This window comes from Hemitrygon akajei, chromosome 24 (assembly GCF_048418815.1).
Source record: "Hemitrygon akajei chromosome 24, sHemAka1.3, whole genome shotgun sequence".
Lineage (NCBI taxonomy): Eukaryota > Metazoa > Chordata > Chondrichthyes > Myliobatiformes > Dasyatidae > Hemitrygon > Hemitrygon akajei.
The window spans coordinates 36448321-36475314 of record NC_133147.1 but is presented as its reverse complement, the minus strand read 5'-3'; the positions used below and the strand labels follow the sequence as shown (position 1 = coordinate 36475314).

The 26994-nt window shown below is 56.8% G+C and overlaps 1 protein-coding gene across 1 annotated transcript in view; it reads left to right on the top strand.

Annotated features, from left to right (window-relative positions):
- The window catches only part of LOC140716010 (lysophospholipid acyltransferase 7-like), a 185925-nt gene that overhangs the window by 3267 nt on the left and 155664 nt on the right, over nt 1–26994 (top strand). The window contains exon 2 of the mRNA XM_073028648.1: nt 17321–17411. Coding sequence (XP_072884749.1) covers nt 17336–17411 — 76 coding nt within the window. The 5' untranslated portion in view covers nt 17321–17335. The remainder of the gene's footprint in view (nt 1–17320; nt 17412–26994) is intronic.

Sequence of the window (26994 nt, the reverse complement as noted above, 5' to 3'; positions counted from 1 at the left end):
CCCCGGGAGTGAATGGGACGGTGTGTGGGGGAGCGTCACCCCGGGAGTGGATGGGACGGTGTGTGGGGAGCGTCACCCCGGGGAGTGAATGGGTCTGTGTGTGGGGAGCGTCACCCCGGGAGTGAATGGGGACTGTGTGTGGGGAGTCTCTCCCCGGGAGTGAATGGGACAGTGTGAGGGGACTGTCACCCCGGGAGTGAATGAGACAGTGTGTGGGGGAGTGTCACCCCGAGAGTGAATGGGACAGTGTGTGGGGAGTCTCTCCCCGGGAGTGAATGGGACGGTGTGTGGGGGAGTGTCACCCCGGGAGTGAATGGGACAGTGTGTGGGGGAGTGTCACCCCGGGAGTGAATGGGACAGTGTGTGGGGGAGTCTCTCCCCGGGAGTGAATGGGACAGTGTGTGGGGAGGGCTCTACCCGGGAGTGAATGGGACAGTGTGTGGGGAGTGTCACCCCGGGAGTGAATGGGACAGTGTGTGGGGAGCGTCACCCCGGGAGTGAATGGGACAGTGTGTGGGGAGTCTCTCCCCGGGAGTGAATGGGACAGTGTGTCGGGAGGCTCTACCCGGGAGTGAATGGGACGGTGTGAGGGGAGGCTCTACCCGGGAGTGAATGGGACAGTGTGTCGGGAGGCTCTACCCGGGAGTGAATGGGACAGTGTGTCGGGAGGCTCTACCCGGGAGTGAATGGGACAGTGTGTCGGGAGGCTCTACCCGGGAGTGAATGGGACGGTGTGAGGGTAGCGTCTCCCAGGGAGTGAATGGGACGGTGTGTGGGGAGCGTCTCCCCGGGAGTGAATGGGACAGTGTGTGGGGAGTCTCTCCCCGGGAGTGAATGGGACGGTGTGTGGGGAGTCTCTCCCCGGGAGTGAATGGGACAGTGTGAGGGGAGCGTCACCCCAGGAGTGAATGGGACAGTGTGTGGGGAGTGTCACCCCGGGAGTGAATGGGACAGTGTGAGGGGACTGTCACCCCGGGAGTGAATGAGACAGTGTGTGGGGAGTGTCACCCCGGGAGTGAATGGGACAGTGTGTGGGGAGTGTCACCCCGGGAGTGAATGGGACAGTGTGTGGGGAGTGTCACCCCAGGAGTGAATGGGACAGTGTGAGGGGAGCGTCACCCCGGGAGTGAATGGGACAGTGTGTGGGGAGGCTCTACCCGGGAGTGAATGGGACGGTGTGAGGGGAGCGTCACCCCGGGAGTGAATGGGACGGTGTGTGGGGAGTGTCACCCCGGGAGTGAATGGGACAGTGTGTGGGGAGTCTCTACCCGGGAGTGAATGGGACAGTGTGTGGTGAGGCTCTACCCGGGAGTGAATGGGACGGTGTGAGGGGAGCGTCACCCCGGGAGTGAATGGGACGGTGTGAGGGGAGCGTCACCCCGGGAGTGAATGGGACGGTGTGTGGGGAGTGTCACCCCGGGAGTGAATGGGACAGTGTGTGGGGAGTGTCACCCCGGGAGTGAATGGGACAGTGTGTGGGGAGTCTCTACCCGGGAGTGAATGGGACAGTGTGAGGGGAGCGTCACCCCGGTGTGAATGGGACGGTGTGAGGGGAGCATCACCCCGGGAGTGCATGGGTCGGTGTGTGGGGAGCGTCACCCCCGGGAGTGAATGGGACGGTGTGTGGGGAGCGTCACCCCGGGAGTGGATGGGACTGTGTGTGGGGAGCGTCAACCCGGGAGTGGATGGGAGTGTGTGTTGGGAGCGTCACCCCGGGAGTGGATGGGACTGTGTGTGGGGAGTCTCTCCCCGGGAGTGAATGGGACAGTGTGAGGGGAGCGTCACCCCGGGAGTGAATGGGACTGTGTGAGGGGAGCGTCACCCCGGGAGTGAATGGGACGGTGTGTGGGGAGCGTCACCCCGGGAGTGAATGGGACAGTGTGAGGGGAGCGTCACCCCGGGAGTGAATGGGACAGTGTGAGGGGAGCGTCACCCCGGGAGTGAATGGGACAGTGTGAGGGGAGTGTCACCCCGGGAGTGAATGGGACAGTGTGAGGGGAGTCTCTCCCCGGGAGTGAATGGGACAGTGTGTGGGGAGTGTCACCCCGGGAGTGAATGGGACGGTGTGAGGGGAGTCTCTCCCCGGGAGTGAATGGGACGGTGTGTGGGGAGTGTCACCCCGGGGAGTGAATGGGATGGTGTGAGGGGAGCGTCACCCCGGGAGTGAATGGGACAGTGTGAGGGGAGCGTCATCCCGGGAGTGAATGGGACTGTGTGTGGGGAGTCTCTCCCAGGGAGTGAATGGGACAGTGTGAGGGGAGCGTCATCCCGGGAGTGAATGGGACTGTGTGTGGGGAGTCTCTCCCAGGGAGTGAATGGGGACAGTGTGAGGGGAGCGTCACCCCGGGAGTGAATGGGACAGTGTGTGGGGAGCGTCACCCCCGGGAGTGAATGGGACAGTGTGAGGGGAGTCTCTCCCCGGGAGTAAATGGGACAGTGTGAGGGGAGTCTCTCCCCGGGAGTGAATGGGACAGTGTGAGGGGAGTCTCTCCCCGGGAGTGAATGGGACGGTGTGTGGGGAGTGTCACCCCGGGAGTGAATGGGACGGTGTGGGGAGTCTCTCCCCCGGGAGTGAATGGGACTGTGTGTGGGGGAATGTCACCCCGGGAGTGAATGGGACGGTGTGTGGGGAGCGCTCCCCCGGGAGTGAATGGGACAGTGTGAGGGGAGCGTCATCCCGGGAGTGAATGGGACTGTGTGTGGGGAGTCTCTCCCAGGGAGTGAATGGGACAGTGTGAGGGGAGCGTCACCCCGGGAGTGAATGGGACAGTGTGAGGCTGTCTCTCCCCGGGAGTGCATGGGTCGGTGTGTGGGGAATGTTACCCCGGGAGTGAAAGGGACGGTGTGTGGGGGAATGTTACCCCGGGAGTGAATGGGACGGTGTGTGGGGAATGTCACCCCGGGAGTGAATGGGGACGGTGTGTGGGGAATGTCCACCCCCCGGGAGTGAATGGGACAGTGTGAGGGCTGTCTCTCCACGGGAGTGAATGGGACAGTGTGAGGGCTGTCTCTCCCCGGGAGTGAATGGGACGGTGTGTGGGGAGTGTCACCCCGGGAGTGAATGGGACGGTGTGTGGGGAGTCTCTCCCGGGAGTGAATGGGACGGTGTGTGGGGGAGTCTCCACCCGGGAGTGAATGGGACGGTGTGAGGGGAGTCTCTCCCCGGGAGTGAATGGGACAGTGTGTGGGGAGTCTCTCCCCGGGAGTGAATGGGACAGTGTGAGGGGAGGCTCTAACCCGGGAGTGAATGGGGACAGTGTGTGGGGAGCGTCACCCCCGGGAGTGAATGGGGACAGTGTGGGGAGTCTCTCCCCGGGAGTGAATGGGACTGTGTGTGGGGAGTCTCTTCCCGGGAGTGAATGGGACAGTGTGAGGGGAGGCTCTACCCGGGAGTGAATGGGGACAGTGTGAGGGGAGGCTGTACCCGGGAGTGAATGGGACGGTGTGAGGGGAGCGTCACCCCGGGAGTGAATGGGACGGTGTGTGGGGAGCGTCTCCCCGGGAGTGAATGGGACGGTGTGTGGGGAGCGTCACCCCCGGGAGTGAATGGGACAGTGTGTGGGGAGCGTCACCCCGGTGAGTGAATGGGACGGTGTGTGGGGAGCGTCACCCCCGGGAGTGAATGGGACGGTGTGTGGGGAGCGTCACCCCCGGTGAGTGAATGGGACGGTGTGTGGGGAGCGTCACCCCCGGGAGTGAATGGGACGGTGTGTGGGGGAGCGTCACCCCGGTGAGTGAATGGGACAGTGTGTGGGGAGCGTCACCCCCGGGAGTGAATGGGACGGTGTGAGGGGAGCGTCACCCCCGGGAGTGAATGGGACAGTGTGTGGGGAGCGTCACCCCGGGAGTGAATGGGACGGTGTGTGGGGAGCGTCACCCCGGGGGTGAGTGAATGGGACGGTGTGAGGGGAGCGTCACCCCGGTGAGTGAATGGGACGGTGTGAGGGGGAGCGTCACCCCGGGAGTGAATGGGACAGTGTGAGGGGAGTGTCACCCCGGGAGTGAATGGGACGGTGTGTGGGGAGTGTCACCCCGGGAGTGAATGGGACAGTGTGAGGGGAGTGTCACCCCGGGAGTGAATGGGACGGTGTGTGGGGAGTCTCTCCCGGGAGTGAATGGGACAGTGTGAGGGGGAGTGTCACCCCGGGAGTGAATGGGACGGGTGTGAGGGGAGCGTCACCCCGGGAGTGAATGGGACAGTGTGAGGGGAGTGTCACCCCGGTGAGTGAATGGGACGGTGTGAGGGGAGCGTCACCCCCCGGGAGTGAATGGGACAGTGTGAGGGGAGTGTCACCCCGGTGAGTGAATGGGACAGTGTGAGGGGAGTGTCACCCCGGTGAGTGAATGGGACGGGTGTGTGTGGGGAGCGTCACCCCGGTGAGTGAATGGGACAGTGTGAGGGGAGCGTCACCCCGGGAGTGAATGGGACAGTGTGAGGGGAGCGTCACCCCGGGAGTGAATGGGGACGGTGTGTGGGGAGCGTCACCCCCCGGTGAGTGAATGGGGACAGTGTGAGGGGAGCGTCACCCCGGGAGTGAATGGGACGGTGTGTGGGGAGCGTCACCCCGGGAGTGAATGGGACAGTGTGAGGGGAGCGTCACCCCCGGGAGTGAATGGGACAGTGTGAGGGGAGTGTCACCCCCGGTGAGTGAATGGGACGGTGTGTGGGGAGCGTCACCCCGGTGAGTGAATGGGGACAGTGTGAGGGGAGCGTCACCCCGGGAGTGAATGGGACAGTGTGAGGGGAGTGTCCACCCCGGTGAGTGAATGGGACGGGTGTGAGGGGAGCGTCACCCCGGGAGTGAATGGGACAGTGTGTGGGGAGTCTCTCCCCGGAGTGAATGGGACAGTGTGAGGGGAGTGTCACCCCGGGAGTGAATGGGACGGTGTGAGGGGAATGTTACCCCCGGGAGTGAATGGGACGGTGTGAGGGCTGTCTCTCCCCGGGAGTGAATGGGACGGTGTGTGGGGAGTGTCACCCCGGGAGTGAATGGGAACGGTGTGTGGGGAGTCTCTCCCCGGGAGTGAATGGGACGGTGTGTGGGGAGTCTCCACCCGGGAGTGAATGGGACAGTGTGAGGGGAGGCTCTACCCGGGAGTGAATGGGACGGTGTGTGGGGGAATGTCACCCCGGGAGTGAATGGGACGGTGTGTGGGGAATGTCACCCCCGGGAGTGAATGGGACAGTGTGAGGGCTGTCTCTCCACGGGAGTGAATGGGACAGTGTGAGGGCTGTCTCTCCCCGGGGAGTGAATGGGACGGTGTGTGTGGGGAGTCTCCACCCGGGAGTGAATGGGACGGGTGTGAGGGGAGGTCTCTCCCCCGGGAGTGAATGGGACAGTGTGAGGGGAGGCTCTACCCGGGAGTGAATGGGACAGTGTGAGGGGAGCGTCACCCCGGGGAGGTGAATGGGACAGTGTGAGGGGAATGTCACCCCGGGAGTGAATGGGACAGTGTGAGGGGAATGTCACCCCGGGAGTGAATGGGACAGTGTGTGGGGAGCGTCACCCCGGGAGTGAATGGGACAGTGTGAGGGGAATGTCACCCCGGGAGTGAATGGGACAGTGTGAGGGGAATGTCACCCCCGGGAGTGAATGGGACAGTGTGAGGGGAGCGTCCCCCGGGAGTGAATGGGACAGTGTGAGGGGAATGTCACCCCGGGAGTGAATGGGACAGTGTGAGGGGAATGTCACCCCGGGAGTGAATGGGACAGTGTGAGGGGAATGTCACCCCCGGGAGTGAATGGGACAGTGTGAGGGGGAGCGTCACCCCGGGAAGTGAATGGGACAGTGTGAGGGGAATGTCACCCCGGGAGTGAATGGGACAGTGTGAGGGGAATGTCACCCCGGGAGTGAATGGGACAGTGTGAGGGGAGCGTCACCCCCGGGAGTGAATGGGACAGTGTGAGGGGAATGTCACCCCCGGGAGTGAATGGGACAGTGTGTGGGGAGCGTCACCCCGGGAGTGAATGGGACAGTGTGGGAGTCTCTCCCCGGGAGTGAATGGGGACTGTGTGTGGGAGTCTCTTCCCGGGAGTGAAATGGGACAGTTTGAGGGGAGGCTCTACCCGGGAGTGAATGGGACAGTGTGAGGGGAGGCTCTACCCGGGAGTGAATGGGACGGTGTGAGGGGAGCGTCACCCCGGGAGTGAATGGGACGGTGTGTGGGGAGCGCCACCCTCCGGAGTGAATGGGACGGTGTGTGGGGAGCGTCACCCCGGGAGTGAATGGGACGGTGTGAGGGGAGCGTCACCCCGGAGTGAATGGGACGGTGTGTGGGGAGCGTCACCCCCGGGAGTGGATGGGACGGTGTGTGGGGAGCGTCACCCCGGGAGTGAATGGTCTGTGTGTGGGGAGCGTCACCCCGGGAGTGAATGGGACTGTGTGTGGGGAGTCTCTCCCCGGGAGTGAATGGGACAGTGTGAGGGGACTGTCACCCCCGGGAGTGAATGAGGACAGTGTGTGGGGAGTGTCACCCCGGGAGTGAATGGGACGGTGTGTGGGGAGCGTCACCCCGGGAGTGGATGGGACGGTGTGTGGGGAGCGTCACCCCGGGAGTGAATGGGTCTGTGTGTGGGGAGCGTCACCCCGGGAGTGAATGGGACTGTGTGTGGGGAGTCTCTCCCCCGGGAGTGAATGGGACAGTGTGAGGGGACTGTCACCCCGGGAGTGAATGAGACAGTGTGTGGGGAGTGTCACCCCGAGAGTGAATGGGACAGTGTGTGGGGAGTCTCTCCCCGGGAGTGAATGGGACGGTGTGTGGGGAGTGTCACCCCGGGAGTGAATGGGACAGTGTGTGGGGAGTGTCACCCCGGGAGTGAATGGGACAGTGTGTGGGGAGTCTCTCCCACGGGAGTGAATGGGACAGTGTGTGGGAGGCTCTACCCGGGAGTGAATGGGACAGTGTGTGGGGAGTGTCACCCCGGGAGTGAATGGGACAGTGTGTGGGGAGCGTCACCCCGGGAGTGAATGGGACAGTGTGTGGGGAGTCTCTCCCCGGGAGTGAATGGGACAGTGTGTCGGGAGGCTCTACCCGGGAGTGAATGGGACGGTGTGAGGGGGAGGCTCTACCCGGGAGTGAATGGGACAGTGTGTCGGGAGGCTCTACCCGGGAGTGAATGGGACAGTGTGTCGGGAGGCTCTACCCGGGAGTGAATGGGACAGTGTGTCGGGAGGCTCTACCCGGGAGTGAATGGGACGGTGTGAGGGTAGCGTCTCCCAGGGAGTGAATGGGACGGTGTGTGGGGAGCGTCTCCCCGGGGAGTGAATGGGACAGTGTGTGGGGAGCTCTCTCCCCGGGAGTGAATGGGACGGTGTGTGGGGAGTCTCTCCCCGGGAGTGAATGGGACAGTGTGAGGGGAGCGTCACCCCGGGAGTGAATGGGACAGTGTGAGGGGAGTGTCACCCCGGGAGGTGAATGGGACAGTGTGAGGGGAGGTCTCTCCCCGGGAGTGAATGGGGACAGTGTGAGGGGGAGCGTCACCCCGGGAGTGAATGGGACAGTGTGTGGGGAGTGTCACCCCGGGAGTGAATGGGACAGTGTGTGGGGAGTCCTCTCCCCGGGAGTGAATGGGACAGTGTGAGGGGACTGTCACCCCGGGAGTGAATGAGACAGTGTGTGGGGAGTGTCACCCCGGGAGTGAATGGGACAGTGTGTGGGGAGTGTCACCCCGGGAGTGAATGGGACAGTGTGTGGGGAGTGTCACCCCAGGAGTGAATGGGACAGTGTGAGGGGAGCGTCACCCCGGGAGTGAATGGGACAGTGTGTGGGGAGGCTCTACCCGGGAGTGAATGGACGGTGTGAGGGGAGCGTCACCCCCGGGAGTGAATGGGACGGTGTGTGGGGAGTGTCACCCCGGGAGTGAATGGGACAGTGTGTGGGGAGTCTCTACCCCGGGAGTGAATGGGACAGTGTGTGGTGAGGCTCTACCCGGGAGTGAATGGGACGGTGTGAGGGGAGCGTCACCCCGGGAGTGAATGGGACAGTGTGTGGGGAGTGTCACCCCCGGGAGTGAATGGGACGGTGTGAGGGGAGCGTCACCCCGGGAGTGAATGGGACGGTGTGTGGGGAGTGTCACCCCGGGAGTGAATGGGACAGTGTGTGGGGAGTGTCACCCCGGGAGTGAATGGGACAGTGTGTGGGGAGTCTCTACCGGGAGTGAATGGGACAGTGTGAGGGGAGCGTCACCCCCGGTGTGAATGGGACGGTGTGAGGGGAGCGTCACCCCGGGAGTGCATGGGTCGGTGTGTGGGGAGCGTCACCCCGGGAGTGAATGGGACGGTGTGTGGGGAGCGTCACCCCGGGAGTGGATGGGACTGTGTGTGGGGAGCGTCAACCCGGGAGTGGATGGGAGTGTGTGTTGGGAGCGTCACCCCGGGAGTGGATGGGACTGTGTGTGGGGAGTCTCTCCCCGGGAGTGAATGGGACAGTGTGAGGGGGAGCGTCACCCCGGGAGTGAATGGGACTGTGTGAGGGGAGCGTCACCCCGGGAGTGAATGGGACGGTGTGTGGGAAGCGTCACCCCGGGAGTGAATGGGGACAGTGTGAGGGGAGCGTCACCCCGGGAGTGAATGGGACAGTGTGAGGGGGAGCGTCACCCCGGGAGTGAATGGGACAGTGTGAGGGGAGTGTCACCCCCGGGAGTGAATGGGACAGTGTGAGGGGAGTCTCTCCACCGGGAGTGAATGGGACAGTGTGTGGGGAGTGTCACCCCGGGAGTGAATGGGACGGTGTGAGGGGGAGTCTCTCCCCGGGAGTGAATGGGACGGTGTGTGGGGAGTGTCGTCATCCCGGGAGTGAATGGGACTGTGTGTGGGGAGTCTCTCCCAGGGAGTGAATGGGACAGTGTGAGGGGGAGCGTCATCCCGGGAGTGAATGGGACTGTGTGTGGGGAGTCTCTCCCAGGGAGTGAATGGGACAGTGTGAGGGGAGCGTCACCCCGGGAGTGAATGGGACAGTGTGTGGGGAGCGTCACCCCGGGAGTGAATGGGACAGTGTGAGGGGAGTCTCTCCCGGGAGTAAATGGGACAGTGTGAGGGGAGTCTCTCCCCGGGAGTGAATGGGACAGTGTGAGGGGAGTCTCTCCCCGGGAGTGAATGGGACGGTGTGTGGGGAGTGTCACCCCGGGAGTGAATGGGACGGTGTGGGGAGTCTCTCCCCGGGAGTGAATGGGACTGTGTGTGGGGAATGTCACCCCGGGAGTGAATGGGACGGTGTGTGGGGAGCGTCACCCCGGGAGTGAATGGGACAGTGTGAGGGGAGCGTCATCCCGGGAGTGAATGGGACTGTGTGTGGGGAGTCTCTCCCAGGGAGTGAATGGGACAGTGTGAGGGGAGCGTCACCCCGGGAGTGAATGGGACAGTGTGAGGCCTGTCTCTCCCCGGGAGTGCATGGGTCGGTGTGTGGGGAATGTTACCCCGGGAGTGAAAGGGACGGTGTGTGGGGAATGTTACCCCGGGAGTGAATGGGACGGTGTGTGGGGAATGTCACCCCGGGAGTGAATGGGACGGTGTGTGGGGAATGTCACCCCGGGAGTGAATGGGACAGTGTGAGGGCTGTCTCTCCACGGGAGTGAATGGGACAGTGTGAGGGCTGTCTCTCCCCGGGAGTGAATGGGACGGTGTGTGGGGAGTGTCACCCCGGGAGTGAATGGGACGGTGTGTGGGGAGTCTCTCCCCGGGAGTGAATGGGACGGTGTGTGGGGAGTCTCCACCCGGGAGTGAATGGGACGGTGTGAGGGGAGTCTCTCCCCGGGAGTGAATGGGACAGTGTGTGGGGAGTCTCTCCCCGGGAGTGAATGGGACAGTGTGAGGGGAGGCTCTACCCGGGAGTGAATGGGACAGTGTGTGGGGAGCGTCACCCCGGGAGTGAATGGGACAGTGTGGGGAGTCTCTCCCCGGGAGTGAATGGGACTGTGTGTGGGGAGTCTCTTCCCGGGAGTGAATGGGACAGTGTGAGGGGAGGCTCTACCCGGGAGTGAATGGGACAGTGTGAGGGGAGGCTGTACCCGGGAGTGAATGGGACGGTGTGAGGGGAGCGTCACCCCGGGAGTGAATGGGACGGTGTGTGGGGAGCGTCTCCCCGGGAGTGAATGGGACGGTGTGTGGGGAGCGTCACCCCGGGAGTGAATGGGACAGTGTGTGGGGAGCGTCACCCCGGTGAGTGAATGGGACGGTGTGTGGGGAGCGTCACCCCGGGAGTGAATGGGACGGTGTGTGGGGAGCGTCACCCCGGTGAGTGAATGGGACGGTGTGTGGGGAGCGTCACCCCGGGAGTGAATGGGACGGTGTGAGGGGAGCGTCACCCCGGGAGTGAATGGGACAGTGTGTGGGGAGCGTCACCCCGGTGAGTGAATGGGACGGTGTGTGGGGAGCGTCACCCCGGGAGTGAATGGGACGGTGTGTGGGGAGCGTCACCCCGGTGAGTGAATGGGACGGTGTGTGGGGAGCGTCACCCCGGGAGTGAATGGGACGGTGTGAGGGGAGCGTCACCCCGGGAGTGAATGGGACAGTGTGTGGGGAGCGTCACCCCGGGAGTGAATGGGACGGTGTGTGGGGAGCGTCACCCCGGGAGTCAATGGGACGGTGTGTGGGGAGCGTCACCCCGGGAGTGAATGGGACTGTGTGTGGGGAGTCTCTCCCCGGGAGTGAATGGGACAGTGTGAGGGGAGTGTCACCCCGGGAGTGAATGGGACGGTGTGAGGGGAGCGTCACCCCGGGAGTGAATGGGACGGTGTGTGGGGAGCGTCACCCCGGGAGTGAATGGGACGGTGTGTGGGGAGCGTCACCCCGGGAGTGAATGGGACGGTGTGTGGGGAGCGTCACCCCGGGAGTGAATGGGACTGTGTGAGGGGAGTGTCACCCCGGGAGTGAATGGGACGGTGTGTGGGGAGCGCCACCTCCGGAGTGAATGGGACGGTGTGAGGGGAGTGTCACCCCGGGAGTGAATGGGACGGTGTGTGGGGAGCGTCACCCCGGGAGTGAATGGGACGGTGTGTGGGGAGCGACACCCCGGGAGTGGATGGGACGGTGTGTGTGGAGCGTCACCCCGGGAGTGAATGGGACGGTGTGAGGGGAATGTCACCCCGGGTGTGAATGGGACAGTGTGAGGGGAGGCTCTCCCCGGGAGTGAATGGGACAGTGTGAGGGGAGCGTCACCCCGGGAGTGAATGGGACAGTGTGTGGGGAGTCTCTCCCCGGGAGTGAATGGGACGGTGTGTGGGGAATGTTACCCCGGGAGTGAATGGGACAGTGTGTGGGGAGTCTCTCCCCGGGAGTGAATGGGACGGTGTGTGGGGAATGTTACCCCGGGAGTGAATGGGACAGTGTGAGGGGAGTCTCTCCCCGGGAGTGAATGGGACAGTGTGAGGGGAGTCTCTCCCCGGGAGTGAATGGGACTGTGTGAGGGGAGCGTCACCCCGGGAGTGAATGGGACAGTGTGTGGGGAATGTCACCCCGGGAGTGAATGGGACAGTGTGAGGGGAGGCTCTACCCGGGAGTGAATGGGACGGTGTGAGGGGGAGCGTCACCCCGGGAGTGATAGGGACGGTGTGAGGGGAGCATCACCCCGGGAGTGAATGGGACGGTGTGTGGGGAGCGTCTCCCCGGGAGTGAATGGGACAGTGTGTGGGGAGCGTCACCCCGGGAGTGAATGGGACAGTGTGAGGCCTGTCTCTCCCCGGGAGTGCATGGGTCGGTGTGTGGGGAATGTTACCCCGGGAGTGAAAGGGACGGTGTGTGGGGAATGTTACCCCGGGAGTGAATGGGACGGTGTGTGGGGAATGTCACCCCGGGAGTGAATGGGACGGTGTGTGGGGAATGTCACCCCGGGAGTGAATGGGACAGTGTGAGGGCTGTCTCTCCACGGGAGTGAATGGGACAGTGTGAGGGCTGTCTCTCCCCGGGAGTGAATGGGACGGTGTGTGGGGAGTGTCACCCCGGGAGTGAATGGGACGGTGTGTGGGGAGTCTCTCCCCGGGAGTGAATGGGACGGTGTGTGGGGAGTCTCCACCCGGGAGTGAATGGGACGGTGTGAGGGGAGTCTCTCCCCGGGAGTGAATGGGACAGTGTGTGGGGAGTCTCTCCCCGGGAGTGAATGGGACAGTGTGAGGGGAGGCTCTACCCGGGAGTGAATGGGACAGTGTGTGGGGAGCGTCACCCCGGGAGTGAATGGGACAGTGTGGGGAGTCTCTCCCCGGGAGTGAATGGGACTGTGTGTGGGGAGTCTCTTCCCGGGAGTGAATGGGACAGTGTGAGGGGAGGCTCTACCCGGGAGTGAATGGGACAGTGTGAGGGGAGGCTGTACCCGGGAGTGAATGGGACGGTGTGAGGGGAGCGTCACCCCGGGAGTGAATGGGACGGTGTGTGGGGAGCGTCTCCCCGGGAGTGAATGGGACGGTGTGTGGGGAGCGTCACCCCGGGAGTGAATGGGACAGTGTGTGGGGAGCGTCACCCCGGTGAGTGAATGGGACGGTGTGTGGGGAGCGTCACCCCGGGAGTGAATGGGACGGTGTGTGGGGAGCGTCACCCCGGTGAGTGAATGGGACGGTGTGTGGGGAGCGTCACCCCGGGAGTGAATGGGACGGTGTGTGGGGAGCGTCACCCCGGTGAGTGAATGGGACAGTGTGTGGGGAGCGTCACCCCGGGAGTGAATGGGACGGTGTGAGGGGAGCGTCACCCCGGGAGTGAATGGGACAGTGTGTGGGGAGCGTCACCCCGGTGAGTGAATGGGACGGTGTGTGGGGAGCGTCACCCCGGGAGTGAATGGGACGGTGTGTGGGGAGCGTCACCCCGGTGAGTGAATGGGACGGTGTGTGGGGAGCGTCACCCCGGGAGTGAATGGGACGGTGTGAGGGGAGCGTCACCCCGGGAGTGAATGGGACAGTGTGTGGGGAGCGTCACCCCGGGAGTGAATGGGACGGTGTGTGGGGAGCGTCACCCCGGGAGTGAATGGGACGGTGTGTGGGGAGCGTCACCCCGGGAGTGAATGGGACTGTGTGTGGGGAGTCTCTCCCCGGGAGTGAATGGGACAGTGTGAGGGGAGTGTCACCCCGGGAGTGAATGGGACGGTGTGAGGGGAGCGTCACCCCGGGAGTGAATGGGACGGTGTGTGGGGAGCGTCACCCCGGGAGTGAATGGGACGGTGTGTGGGGAGCGTCACCCCGGGAGTGAATGGGACGGTGTGTGGGGAGCGTCACCCCGGGAGTGAATGGGACTGTGTGAGGGGAGTGTCACCCCGGGAGTGAATGGGACGGTGTGTGGGGAGCGCCACCTCCGGAGTGAATGGGACGGTGTGAGGGGAGTGTCACCCCGGGAGTGAATGGGACGGTGTGTGGGGAGCGTCACCCCGGGAGTGAATGGGACGGTGTGTGGGGAGCGACACCCCGGGAGTGGATGGGACGGTGTGTGTGGAGCGTCACCCCGGGAGTGAATGGGACGGTGTGAGGGGAATGTCACCCCGGGTGTGAATGGGACAGTGTGAGGGGAGGCTCTCCCCGGGAGTGAATGGGACAGTGTGAGGGGAGCGTCACCCCGGGAGTGAATGGGACAGTGTGTGGGGAGTCTCTCCCCGGGAGTGAATGGGACGGTGTGTGGGGAATGTTACCCCGGGAGTGAATGGGACAGTGTGTGGGGAGTCTCTCCCCGGGAGTGAATGGGACGGTGTGTGGGGAATGTTACCCCGGGAGTGAATGGGACAGTGTGAGGGGAGTCTCTCCCCGGGAGTGAATGGGACAGTGTGAGGGGAGTCTCTCCCCGGGAGTGAATGGGACTGTGTGAGGGGAGCGTCACCCCGGGAGTGAATGGGACAGTGTGTGGGGAATGTCACCCCGGGAGTGAATGGGACAGTGTGAGGGGAGGCTCTACCCGGGAGTGAATGGGACGGTGTGAGGGGAGCGTCACCCCGGGAGTGATAGGGACGGTGTGAGGGGAGCATCACCCCGGGAGTGAATGGGACGGTGTGTGGGGAGCGTCTCCCCGGGAGTGAATGGGACAGTGTGTGGGGAGCGTCACCCCGGGAGTGAATGGGACAGTGTGTGGGGAGCATCACCCCGGGAGTGAATGGGACGGTGTGTGGGGAGCATCACCCCGGGAGTGAATGGGACGGTGTGTGGGGAGCGTCTCCCCGGGAGTGAATGGGACAGTGTGTGGGGAGCGTCACCCCGGGAGTGAATGGGACGGTGTGAGGGGAGCGTCACCCCGGGAGTGAATGGGACGGTGTGAGGGGAGCGTCACCCCGGGAGTGAATGGGACAGTGTGTGGGGAGCGTCACCCCGGGAGTGAATGGGACGGTGTGAGGGGAGTGTCACCCCGGGAGTGAATGGGACGGTGTGTGGGGAGCGTCACCCCGGGAGTGAATGGGACGGTGTGAGGGGAGCGTCACCCCGGGAGTGAATGGGACGGTGTGAGGGGAGCGTCACCCCGGGAGTGAATGGGACGGTGTGAGGGGAGCGTCACCCCGGGAATGAATGGGACGGTGTGTGGGGAGCGTCACCCCGGGAGTGGATGGGACGGTGTGTGGGGGAGCGTCACCCCGGGAGTGAATGGGACTGTGTGTGGGGAGCGTCACCCCGGGAGTGAATGGGACGGTGTGAGGGGAGCGTCACCCCGGGAGTGAATGGGACAGTGTGTGGGGAGCGTCACCCCGGGAGTGAATGGGACTGTGTGTGGGGAGCGTCACCCCGGGAGTGAATGGGACTGTGTGTGGGGAGCGTCACCCCGGTGAGTGAATGGGACAGTGTGTGGGGAGCGTCACCCCGGGAGTGAATGGGACGGTGTGAGGGGAGCGTCACCCCGGGAGTGAATGGGACGGTGTGAGGGGAGCGTCACCCCGGGAATGAATGGGACGGTGTGTGGGGAGCGTCACCCCGGGAGTGGATGGGACGGTGTGTGGGGAGCGTCACCCCGGGAGTGAATGGGACTGTGTGTGGGGAGCGTCACCCCGGGAGTGAATGGGACTGTGTGTGGGGAGTCTCTCCCCGGGAGTGAATGGGACAGTGTGAGGGGACTGTCACCCCGGGAGTGAATGAGACAGTGTGTGGGGAGTGTCACCCCGGGAGTGAATGGGACAGTGTGTGGGGAGTGTCACCCCGGGAGTGAATGGGACAGTGTGTGGGGAGTGTCACCCCGGGAGTGAATGGGACAGTGTGTGGGGAGGCTCTACCCGGGAGTGAATGGGACAGTGTGTGGGGAGTGTCACCCCGGGAGTGAATGGGACAGTGTGTGTGGAGTCTCTCCCCGGGAGTGAATGGGACAGTGTGTGGGGAGTCTCTCCCCGGGAGTGAATGGGACAGTGTGTCGGGAGGCTCTACCCGGGAGTGAATGGGACGGTGTGAGGGTAGCGTCTCCCAGGGAGTGAATGGGACAGTGTGTGTGGAGTCTCTCCCCGGGAGTAGATGGGACGGTGTGTGGGGAGTCTCTCCCCGGGAGTGAATGGGACAGTGTGTGGGGAGCGTCACCCCGGTGAGTGAATGGGACGGTGTGTGGGGAGCGTCTCCCCGGGAGTGAATGGGACAGTGTGTGTGGAGTCTCTCCCCGGGAGTAGATGGGACGGTGTGTGGGGAGTCTCTCCCCTGGAGTGAATGGGACAGTGTGAGGGGAGTGTCACCCCGGGAGTGAATGGGACAGTGTGTGGGGAGTGTCACCCCGGGAGTGAATGGGACAGTGTGTGGGGAGTGTCACCCCAGGAGTGAATGGGACAGTGTGAGGGGAGCGTCACCCCGGGAGTGAATGGGACAGTGTGTGGGGAGGCTCTACCCGGGAGTGAATGGGACGGTGTGAGGGGAGCGTCACCCCGGGAGTGAATGGGACGGTGTGTGGGGAAGGTCACCCCGGGAGTGAATGGGACAGTGTGTGGGGAGTGTCACCCCGGGAGTGAATGGGACAGTGTGTGGGGAGTCTCTACCCGGGAGTGAATGGGACAGTGTGTGGTGAGGCTCTACCCGGGAGTGAATGGGACGGTGTGAGGGGAGCGTCACCCCGGTGTGAATGGGACGGTGTGAGGGGAGCGTCACCCCGGGAGTGAATGGGACGGTGTGTGGGGAGCGTCACCCCGGGAGTGAATGGGACGGTGTGTGGGGAGTCTCTCCCCGGGAGTGAATGGGACAGTGTGAGGGGAGCGTCACCCCGGGAGTGAATGGGACTGTGTGAGGGGAGCGTCACCCCGGGAGTGAATGGGACAGTGTGTGGGGAGCGTCACCCCGGGAGTGAATGGGACGGTGTGTGGGGAGTCTCTGCCCCGGAGTGAATGGGACAGTGTGAGGGGAGCGTCACCCCGGGAGTGAATGGGACAGTGTGAGGGGAATGTCACCCCAGGAGTGAATGGGACAGTGTGAGGGGAGCGTCACCCCGGGAGTGAATGGGACAGTGTGTGGGGAGTCTCTCCACGGGAGTGAATCGGACTGTGTGAGGGGAGCGTCACCCAGGGAGTGAATGGGACAGTGTGTGGGGAATGTCACCCCGGGAGTGAATGGGACAGTGTGTGGGGAATGTCACCCCGGGAGTGAATGGGACGGTGTGTGGGGAATGTCACCCCGGGAGTGAATGGGACGGTGTGTTGGGAGCGTCACCCCGGGAGTGAATGGGACTGTGTGTGGGGCGTCTCTCCCCGGGAGTGAATGGGACAGTGTGAGGGGCGTCTCTCCCCGGGAGTGAATGGGACAGTGTGAGGGGAATGTCACCCCGGGAGTGAATTGAGGGCTGTCTCTCCACGGGAGTGAATGGGATTGTGTGAGGGGAGCGTCACCCCGGGAGTGAATGGGACAGTGTGAGGGGAGCGTCACCCCGGGAGTGAATGGGACAGTGTGAGGGCTGTCTCTCCACGGGAGTGATTGGGATTGTGTGAGGGGAGCGTCACCCCGGGAGTGAATGGGACAGTGTGTGGGGAATGTCACCCCGGGAGTGAATGGGACAGTGTGTGGGGAATGTCACCCCGGGAGTGAATGTGACAGTGTGAGGGGAGCATCACCCCCGGAGTGAATGGGATAGTGTGTGGGGAGTCTCTCCCCGGGAGTGAATGGGAAGGTGTGTGGGAAATGTTACCCCGGGAGTGAATGGGACAGTGTGTGGGGAATGTCACCCCGGGAGTGAATGGGACAGTGTGAGGGGAGTGTCACCCCGGGAGTGAATGGGACAGTGTGTGGGGAGCGTCACCCCGGGAGTGTGTGATAGGACAGTATGGAAGGATTTTCACATTGAGTGTGTGATTCTATGTTGTGGAAGGAGCTTCACTCACTGACTGAAGAGTGTGTAATGGATTGGTGGGGAGGATATTGTGTAATCCCTTGAATTTTCGACATGTTACAATAACTTCTGTGTTTGTGCAGGTCTAAGGCCCAAACATGTCTCTGGAGGAGCTGAAGTATGTTGCCATCCTCACTGGCTCCATCCCTGTTGGATTCTGCTTGAAGCAGACCGGTATGGTCCACACTTTCGCCTGCTTCTACTGGGGGAAAGCTGTATTGGTCTGCAGACATAATTTTTGGGGTTAACAGAGGGATCTCGATCAGCTGGGAAAATGGGCCGCGGAGTGAAAAATGCAATTTAATGTGCATCAGTGTGAGGTTTTGTCTCCTGGAAAGACAAACTAGGCTACGAGTGGCAGCGACCCCTGGGAGTTTTTAGCACTGAGGTATCCATGGGTTGACCATAAGTCAAAGTGTAGAATAGGGCCATTCAGCCCATCAAGTCTGATCCTGGATCCCAGTCAACTCCGTACACCTGCCTTCTCGCCATATCCTTTGAGGCCCTGACTGATCAGGAAACTCAACTTCTGCCTTAAAAATACTCATGGACTTGGCCTCCACCACAGTCTGTAGCAGTGCATTCCACAGATTCACTATTCTCTGACTAAAAAAATTCCTCTTTACCTCTGTTCTAAGGGTCGCCCTTGAATTTTGTGACTGTACCTTCTCGTTCTGGATACCCCTGCCATTGGAAGTATCTTCTCCACATCCACTCTATCTGGTCCTTTCAACATTCAGTAGGTTTCAATGTTCACATTCTTCTAAATTCCAGTGAGTACGTATCCAGCAGGCAGTGAGTGGTAGCAGAGTGATAGGGCTTTGGATCAACGGCCTTAGGCGGTAACGAAGTGAGATAGGTCTACCTGTGTTAATTGTGGAAAGGAAGTATTATGTGTGAGGCTGGTTTTCCGTGCTCAGTGTCAGATGTGGGAGGTCCTGGAGGCTCCTCTCGGACGGGCACATCTGCACCTGGTGTGTTCAGCTGCAGCTCCTTAAGGGACCACGTTGGGCTTCGTCTGGTTAGGGAGAGCGAGGAGGTGATAGAAAAGAGTCACACCGGGGCCACAGGTGATAGTCAAGTGGGTCACAGTCAAGAGAAGAAATGGGAAGAATCAGGTACTAGAGAGTACCCCTGTGGCTGTACCCTTTGACAATAAAGTACTCCTGTTTTAGTACTGTTGAGGAGGGACAGCCTACCTGGGGGAAGCAACAGTAGCCGTGCCTCTGGCACAGAGTCCGGCCCTGTGGCTCAGAAAGGTAGGGAAAGGAAGAGGAAGACAGTAGTGATAAGGGACTCTATTGTTAGGTGTGTCAGACATGCGATTCTGTGGACGCAGGAAAGAAACTCGGATGGTAGTTTGCCTCCCACGTGCCAGGGTCTGGGATGGTTCAGATTGCGTCCTGCAGTGGGAGGAAGAACAGCCAGAGGTCGTGGTACATATTGGTAACAATGATATAGGTAAGAAAAGGGAAGAGGTCCTCAAAAAAAACTCCAGGGAGTTAGGAAGGAAGTTGAGAAGCAGGATCGCAAAATTAGTAATCTCGGGATTACTGCCTGTGCCACGCGACAGTGAGAATAGGAATAGAATGAGGTGGAAGGTAAATGCGTGGCTGAGGGATTGGAGCAGGGGGCAGGGATTCAGATTTCTGGATCATTGGGATCTCTTTTGGGGCAGGTGTGACCTGTACAAAAAGGACGAGTTGCACTTGAATCCCAGGGGGACCTATATCCTGGCGTGGAGGATTGCTAAGGCTATGGGGAAGAGTTTAAACTAGAATTGTTGGGGGCTGGCAACCGAACTGAAGAGACAGGAAGAGGCATCTGGCTCACAAATAGAGAAAGCTTGTAGACAGTGCGAGAGGGAGGATAGGCAGGTGATGGAGAAGGGACGTGCTCAGATGGACGGGTTAAGATGAGTCTATTTTAATGCAAGGAGTATTGTGAACAAAGCGTGGAGCAGTACTTGGAGCTATGATGTGGTGGCCATTATAGAGACTTGGATGGCTCAGGGACAGGAATGGTTACTTCAAGTGCTGGGTTTTAGATGTTTCAGAAAGGACAGGGTGGGAGGCAAAAGAGGTGGGTGTGGCACTGTTGATCAGAGATAGTGTCACAGTGCAGAACAGGTGGGCGTCATGGAGCAATTGTCTATGGAGTCTCTGCAGGTGGAGATTAGGAACAGGAAGGGGTAAATAACTTTACCGGGTGTTTTTTTATAGGCCACCTAGTAGTAACAGGGATATCGAGGAGCAGATAGGGAAACTGATCCTGGAAAGGTGTAATAATAACAGAGTTGTCGTGTTGGGAGATTTTAATTTCCCAGGAATCGATTGGCATCTCCCTAGAGTAAGGGTTTAGATGAGGTGGAGTTTGTTAGGTGTATTCAGGAAGGTTTCTTGACACAATAGGTAGATAAGCCTACAAGAGAGGAGACTGTACTTGATTTGGTATTGGGAAATGAACCTGGTCAGGTGTCAGATCTCTCAGTGGGAGAGCATTTTGGAGATAGTGATCATAATTCTATCTCCTTTACCATAGCATTGGAGAGAGATAGGAACAGACAAGTTAGAAAAGCGTTTAATTGGAGTAAGGGGAATTATGAGGCTATCTGGCAGGAAATTGGAAGCTTAAATTGGGAACATTTGTTCTCAGGGAAAAGTACGGAAGAAATGTGGCAAATATTCAGGGCATTTTTGTGTGGAGTTATGCATAGGTACGTTCCAATGAGACAGGGAAGTTATGGTAGGGTATAGGAACTGTGGTGTACAAAGGCTGCAATAAATCTAATCAAGAAGAAAAGAAAAGCTTACAAAAGGTTCAGAGAGTTAGGTAATGTTACGGATCTGAAGATTATAAAGCTAACAGGAAGGAGCTTAAAAAGGAAATTAGGAGAGCCAGAAGGGGCCATGACAAGGCCTTGGAAGGCAAGATTAAAGAAAACTCCAAGGCACTCTACAAGTATGTAAAGAGCAAGAGGACAGGACGTGAAAGAATAGGACCTATCAACTGTGGAAATAACAGGGGTACTGAATGAATACTTTAGTATTCACTATGGAAAAGGATCTTGGTGATTGTAGTGCTGACTTGCAGCGGACTGAAAACCTTGAGCATGTAGATATTAAGGAAGAGGATGTGCTGGAGCTTTTGGAAAGCATCAAGTTTGATAAGTCGCCGGGACCAGATGAGATGTATCCCAGGCTACTATTCCTTTATTCAAGAAAGGGAGTAGAGATAGCCCGGGAAATTATAGACCAGTGAGTCTTACTTCAATGGTTGGTAAGTTGATGGAAAAGATCCTGAGAGGCAGGATTTGTGAACATTTGGAGAGGCATAATATGATTAGGAATAGTCAGCATGGCTTTGTCAAGGCAGATTGTGCCTTACAAGCCTGATTGAATTTTTTGAGGATGTGTCTAAACATATTGATGAAGGAAGAGCAGTAGATGTAGTGTATATGGATTTCAGCAAGGCATTTGATAAGGTACCCCATGCAAGGCTTATTGAGAAAGTAAGGAGGCATGGGATCCAAGGGGACATTGCTTTGTGGATCCAGAATTGGCTTGCCCACAGAAGGCAAAGAGTGGTTGTAGACGGGTCATATTCTGCATAGAGGTTGGTCACCAGTGGAGTGCCTCAGGGATCTGTTCTGGGACCCTTACTCTTCGTGATTTTTATAAATGACCTGAATGAGGAAGTGGGGGGATGTGTTAGTAAGTTTGCTGATGACAGAAATGTTGGAAGTGTTGTGGATTTTGTGGAGGGCTGTCAGAGGTTACAGGGGGACATTGATAGGATGCAAAACTGGGCTGAGAAGTGGCAGATGGAGTTCAGCCCAGATAAGTGTGAAGTGGTTCATTTTGGTAGATTAAATATGATGGCAGAGTATAGTATTAGTGGTAAGACTCCTGGCAGTGTGGAGGATCAGAGGGATCTTGGGGTCGTAGTCCATAGGATGCTCAGAGCATCTGCGCAGGTTGATGCTGTGGTTAGAAAGGCATAGGGTGTATTGGCCTTCATTAATCATGGAATTGAATTTAGGAGCCGAGAGGTAATGTTGGACCATAGGACCATGGTCAGACCCCACTTGGAGTACTGTGCTCAGTTCTGGTCGCCTCACTACAGGAATGATGAGGAAGCCATAGAAAGGGTGCAGAGGAGTGATCCCCAATCCAGGTCCAAGGATGTTGCCTGGATTGGGGAGCATGCCTCATGAAACAGGTTGAGTGAACTCAGTCTTTTCTCCTTGGAGCAACGGAGGATGAGAGGTGACCTGATAGAGGTGTAGAAGATGATGAGGGACAATGATTGTGTGGATAGTCAGAGGCTTTTTCCCAGGGCTGAAATGGTTGCCACAAGAGGACACGGGTTTAAGGTGTTGGGAAGTAGGTACAGAGGAGGTCAGGGATAAGTTTTTTACTCAGAGAGTGATGAGTGAGTGGAATGGGCTGCTGGCAACTGTGGTGGAGGCGGATATGATAGGGTCTTTTGAGAGACTTTTAGAATGGAGCTTAGAATGGTACATGGAGCTTGGAAAAATAGAGGGCTATGGGGATGTCTAGTAATTTCTAAGGTAGGGATATGTTCTGCACAACTTTGTGGGCTGAAGGGCCTGTATTGTGCTGTAGGTTTTCTATGTGCCTATGTTTCTACGTACAGGCCCAAAGCTGCCAAATACTCCTGATATGTTAACCTCTTCATTCCCAGAATCATCATCATGAACCTCCTTTGGTCTCTCCAATGACAACACAGCCTTTCTGAGATATGGGGCCCAAAACTGTTGACGATACTCCAAGTGCAGCCTGACTAGTGACTTATAAAGCCTCAGCATTATCTCTTTGTTTTTATATTCTATTCCCCTTTGAAATAAATGCCAACATTGCATTTGCCTTCTTTACCACAGACTTGTAAATTAAACTTCTGGGAGTCTAGCACAAGGACTCCTGAGTCCCTCTGCACCTCTAATGTTTTAACCTTCTCCCCCATTTAGATAATAGTCTGTGCTATTGTTCTTTACCAAAATGCATTATCATACATTTTCCAATACTGTATTCCATCTGCCACTTTTTGCCCTTTCTTCCAATTTGTCGAAGTCCTGCTGTAATCGCATTGCTTCTTCAGCACAACCTACCCCTCCACCTATCTTCATATCATCTGCAAACTTTGCCACACAGGCATTAATTTCATTACCCTAACATTGACAAACAAATGAAAAGCATCGGGCCCAATACTGACCCCTGATGAACACCACTAGTCACAGAGAGCCAAACAGAAAAGCCCTTTTTTATTCCCATTTGCTGCCTTCTTTCTGTCAGCCATTCCGCTATCCATGTCAGTATCTTTCCACTAGTTTCATAGTGTTTTATCTTGTTAAGAAGCCTCATGTGTGGCACTTATCAAATGCCTTCTGAAAATCCAAGTAAATGACATCCACTGACTCTCCTTTGTCCACCTTGCTTGTTACTTCCTTGAAGAACTCTTTTTTTGTCAGGCAAGATTTCCCTTCACAGAAACCATGCTGACGTTGACTTATTTTATCATTAGTCTCCAAGTACCCTGAAACCTCATCCTTAATAATAGACTCCCACACTTTCCCAACCACTGAGGTTAGGCTAACTGGCCTATAATTTCCTTTCTTTTGCCTCCTCCCTTCTTAAAGAGTGGAGTGACATTTGCAATCTTCCAGTCCTCCGAGACCATGCCAGAATCAAGTGATTCTTGAAAGATCATGACCAATGAATCCGTTATCTCTTCAGCAACCTCTCTCAGGACTCTGGGATGTAGTCCATCTGGTCCAGGTAACTTATCCACCTTCAGACTTTTGAATTTGCCTAGCACCTTTTCCTTTGTAATAGCAATGGCACTCACTCCTGCTCCCTGACACTAACAGATCTCTGGCACACTGCTAGTGTCTTCCACAGTGAAGACAGATGCAAAGTACCCATTAAGTTCATCTGCCATTTCTTTGTTCCCATTACTACCTCACCAGCATCATTTTACAGTGGTCGAATATCAACTCTCACCTTCTTTTTACTCTTTATATAACTGGAAAAACTTAGTATCCTGCTTTATATTATTGGCAAGTCCCGTATGCCTCTGTTATTCCCTTTATTCCATTATGATACTGATTCATCTGACTTGCTTTTCCCTCTCAGATTGTAGTATGAATTCAATCATATTATGATCACTGCCTCCTAAGGGTTCCTTTACTTTAAAACTTTAAATTCCCTAATAAGATCTGGATTATTACACAACACCCAGTCTAAGACAGCCTTTCCCCAAGTAGGCTCAAGCACAAGCTGCTCTAAAAAGCCATCTCGTAGGCCAGGGGTCACCAACCTTTTTTGCACCGCGTACCGGTTTAATATTGACGATATTCTTGTGGACCGGCCGACGGGGTGGGGGGGGGGGGCGTGGAGTGTTAATCATGACCGGAATATAGATGATAAGTCAATTATAAGTCACTTATAAGTGGCTAATACACTCGATTTCACTTCTAAAAGGGTTTATCTAACAAATTTAATACTAAACATGCAGCGCATATTGTCCTCACATGAATATAATGATAAGTCAATTATAATGTTATGCATCATAACATTTTAAGTAATGTTTGGATATTAAACATGCAGCACATATTTTCCTCCTATGAACATGTAAAATCATTGTAACACACCAATATCGCTGAATCAGTGGGAGCCCTGGGCTTGTTTCCCTGCAACAAGACGTGATCAAGGCGTGATGGGAGACAGTGATAATCAAAGGGGGTTCCTATGTCCAGTCTATTCCGCAATTTAGTTTTCGTTGCATTCATTGCAGAAAACCCCGCTTTGCAGAGATATGCTGTTGGATATAGAAGCAATGTGTTCAGTGTTTTCGTGGCTATCTCAGGGTATTCAGCCTTGACTTTGATCCAGAATGCCGGCAGAGATGTTATGTCAAACATATCCTTCAGCCCACCGTCATTTGCAAGCTCGAGGAGTTGATCTTCTTCCCGCGCTGACATAGATGATTCACCGGGGACATTCACAAATAGGTCACAGACCCATTCCCTTGCACGTCCTGGGTCATTTGCGGTTGGGAAGTAACGCTCGAATTCTGTCGACAACAAAGATAGGTGATAAGATAGGCATCAGCTGTGAGAAGGACGGTGCAGCCTCAGACTCTCCCAAAATCCCAGCTAATGCTGGGAACATGTCAAATATGCCCCTGTCCACTCGCTGTCCCCACAGTTCCAGTTTGGCTTTGAAAGCAGACACTTTATCTACCAACTTGAAGACAGTTGTCATTCTCCCCTGAAGTGACAAATTGAGTTCATTGAGCAGGTTGAAGATGTCACACAGATAAGTGAGTTTTGCTATCCACTCCTCGTCACTGAAGTGTGCTGCCAGTGGTGATTTTTTTCCTGAAAGAAATCTCTGTAGTGGCTCTCGTAACTCAAAAACCCTGGCCAGGGCTCTCCCCCTTGATAGTCACCTCACTTCAGTGTGTAAGAGTGCTCTGCATCCATTTCCTCGCACAGCTGCTCAAACAGACGTGAGTTAAGGGCTTTTGCTTTGATGTGATTGATAACTTCAACAACGTCACTCAATAGGCTGTTAAGATCAGGTGACATTTTTCGGCCAGCCAGCATTTCCCTGTGTATGACACAGTGTGTAGACTGGCATTCAGGAGCAACCTCTGACTCGGGTAGTGAAACCAGACAGCCGTCCAGTCATAGCTGCAGCCCTATCTATGCATATTCCAACACAGAGTGACCATTCCAGTTTGCCTGACATGCAGTCATTCAAAGACTTGAATAGTTCTGCCCTAGTTGTGTTAGTTGGCAGCAGCAGTGCACACAACATATCTCCTTGTGCACATCGTCTTGAAATATATATCCCACATAAACCAGCAGTATTGCCTTGTTGTTGACATCAGTAGAGTCGTCGACCTGGATAGCGTACCATGGTGACTTGTTAACCTGTTCCAACAGCTGTGCTTCGATGTCCTCCGCTATGTCATCGATTCTCCTTGAAACTGTGTCAATCTTGTTAGCTGCAGCTTCTCCCAACAGTTCACAGCACATGCCCTTGGCAGCAGGCAGAATCAATTCTTCACCAACAGTGAAAGGCTTCTTCGCCTTAGCAACACGGCTCGCCACTGAGTACGACACTCTCAGAGCAGCAGCATCTGTGGAGGTGGTGGCTCTCAGTACTTGCTTCTGTCCTGCTTGCTCACGTTTTTTTCCACTCAAAAAACTCAATGGATTTGTCTTTAAGTGCAGGGTGCTTGGTCTCAAGGTGCTGAAGCAGTTTTGAGGGCTTCATTGCCTCATTAGACAGCTTGTCTCCACATATCACACGCAGGCGGTTTGGAGCGTGCAAGTCACCGGTCGCATTAAAGCCATATTTTATGTACGACTCATATTTTCTGTTGAAGCTTTTTTTTTGCAGTCTCGGCCTCAGCTGTCTCTGCGTTATCATCATCGTTAGACCTTTTATGTCCTCTACCACCTCTTCCAAAGAAACTCTCAAGTGACTTTTTTACTCATCGAGTAGTTGAAGGTTAATGACCAACTGATGACCTCGTATGCGTTCAAGTTCAAAAGTGACAGGAAATGAGGAAAGGTGGAGCTGACTCATATCGTTTCATATCGCCAAATCATATCATTTCCTTGTGACCGGTAGCATATACTTTGCGGCCTGGTGGTTGAGGACCACTGTCGTAGGCATTCAACAAATTCCCCCTCTTGTGACCTGACGCCAACCTGATTTCCCCTTGCATGTTGAAGACCCCTATTACAACTGTGACATTACTCTTATTACATGCCTTTTCCAGCTCCCTTTGCAGCATCAACTCTATATCTTGGCAAGTGTCTGGAGGCCTATATTGTTGAGACGTTATGTTGCTGTTGTACAAGATGTGGTGAGATTTACAAGGATGTTGCCTGGACTTGAGGGACTTAGTTATGGAGAGAGGTTGGGACCTTATTCCTGAAGTCATAGAAGGATACAGCTCAGAAACAAGCCTTTTGGCCCATCTAGTCCACACTGAGCAGTTTAAACTGCCTGCTCTCATCGACCTGCACCAGGCCCTTAACCCTCCATATCCCTCCCATCCATGTATCTATCCAAACTTCTACATGTTGAAATTGAGCTCATATGCACCATGTGCTGGAAGTTCATTCTGCACTCTCACAACTGTCTGACTGAAGAAGTTTTTCTTCAAGTTTCCCTCAAACTTCTCACCTTTCACCCTCAACCCGTAACCTCTAGTTGTAGTCCCACCCAACCTCAGTGGAAAAAGCTTGCTTGCATTTACCCTATCTGTACTCCTCATAATTTTTATACTTCTATCAAATCTCCTCAATCTTCTACGTTCCAGGGAATACAAATTCAGAATCAGGCTTATCAGTGGCATGTGACATGAAATTTCTTAACTTAGCAGCAGCAATTCAATACAATACATAATCTAGCAGAAAGAGAAAAATAATAATACATAAAATAAAACATAATAAATAAACAAGTAAATTAATTATGTATATTGAGTAGATTTTTAAAAATGTGCAAAAAAACAGTAATGCTGTGTATTAAAAAAAGTGAGGTAGTGTCCAAAGCTTCAACGTCCATTTAGGAATCAGATGGCAGAGGGGAAGAAGCTGTTTCTGAATCGCTGAGTGTGTGCCTTCAGGCTTCTGTACCTTCTACCTGATGGTAAATGTGATAAAGTCCTAACTTATTCAATCCTTCCTTATAACCTGGGTTCTCCAGACCTGGCA